Raw genomic sequence first — 1384 nt, 5'->3', positions numbered from 1 at the left:
CACAGGGGCTGCACGGCAGCTTACAGGAAGCCTGCCAGCTTCCCGGGGGGCTCAGCCTCCAGACAGCCTTCGCTCTGGGGCTGGCAGTCCCTCAGCTGACCCACCTGGGGCTCTTTGCATGGCAAGTGCCGAGGCACATACATGTGTCCCTGTGCACCCCGCCACACTCCAGTGCCTGCTTGCACGCACACTCCACATGTGTGCAGGCTTGCACCTACCCTCTGCACACCCATGCACACTCACACAGGTTCAGCCCCACCAAACGCATACTTGTTCATTGCCCAGGATGGATGGATGGGAGGAGAGGGGCTGCAGGAAGAGGCTGCGGGTCACAGCGATGTGCTCCAGGGTATCCCCTCTTCTGACTCGGCTGAATCCAGGGTTGTGGGGATGGGGACAGGAGAGGGCACGCTGTGGGCTGCAGAGCCCTCTCTGGTTGCCCAGGCTCAAGGAAGGGAGAAAGGTTGATGGGGACACCCAGCCCTCCTGGCATCCTGGAGCCCTGGATGCTGCAGCAGACCCTGGCAGCACTGGGTTGGAGCTGGCCTGCCTGTCCCTGCAGTGCTGGCAAGGTCGCAAGGAAGGGGTCTGTGTGGCCCTGCTGGGGACAGGGTGGCACAGGCTGGCTGTGGGCACCAGTAAATCCCTCCCTGGTTTCTGGGGATGGAGGTGGGCAGGCGGCACGCTCAGCCCACAGGATGCATGCATGGCACGTTTGAGGGTGCCTGGGTAGGGGATGGCACCGCTGCTGCTCAGTGCAGTGAGAGTGGGTGCTGCGATCTGGGGCCTTTGTGGGGGAGCTCAGGGCATTGTGGGGCACCTGTGGGAGCCTCCTGGACAAGGAAGGTGGAGGATGTGGGCATCGGGCCGCTCTGGGTGCATGCCGTCCACTCAAGAATGGGGTGTGGAGAGGACAGGAATGGCCACCCCATGGGCACCCTGCTCTTGTGCCCGGGCACTGCCTTCCCCAACTCCCGTTTCAGGGCTGGTGGTGCTGGGCTCCAACGGGGAGTACCCCTACCTGGCACACCACGAGCGGCTGGACGTGGTGAGCTGTGTGCGCCGGGCTCTGTCCAGGGACCGCCTGCTGCTGGCCGGCTCAGGCTGTGAATGTGAGTGCCTGTGCGGGCAGCGTGGGGGCCATGTGTCCCCTGGGGCATCCCTGACCCCCCTGCCTCCTCCCCAGCCACCCAGGCCACCATCGAACTGACAGTCAGCATGGCAGAGGCGGGGGCTGATGTGGCACTGGTCGTGACACCCTGCTACTACCGGGGCTCCATGACCAGCACTGCACTGGTCCAGCACTACACAGAGGTGAGCCATGCCCGTTGCCCACCAGCTGGGGCAGCAGGGTGGGGGGTGCAGCCCCCAAGTCTCTGCCCCA

The 1384-nt window shown here is 64.9% G+C and overlaps 1 protein-coding gene across 1 annotated transcript in view; it reads left to right on the top strand.

Moving 5' to 3' along the window:
• The window catches only part of HOGA1 (4-hydroxy-2-oxoglutarate aldolase 1), a gene marked incomplete at both ends in the record, with an annotated part of 2174 nt that overhangs the window by 295 nt on the left and 495 nt on the right, over positions 1–1384 (top strand). Inside the window, 2 exons of the mRNA XM_010145493.1 lie at positions 984–1112; positions 1187–1314. Coding sequence (XP_010143795.1) covers positions 984–1112; positions 1187–1314 — 257 coding nt within the window. The remainder of the gene's footprint in view (positions 1–983; positions 1113–1186; positions 1315–1384) is intronic.

Source organism: Buceros rhinoceros, unplaced genomic scaffold (assembly GCF_000710305.1).
Source record: "Buceros rhinoceros silvestris isolate BGI_N320 unplaced genomic scaffold, ASM71030v1 scaffold28001, whole genome shotgun sequence".
Lineage (NCBI taxonomy): Eukaryota > Metazoa > Chordata > Aves > Bucerotiformes > Bucerotidae > Buceros > Buceros rhinoceros.
The sequence above is the reverse complement of the archived record's forward strand: the minus strand, read 5'-3'. Positions and strand labels throughout refer to the sequence as shown.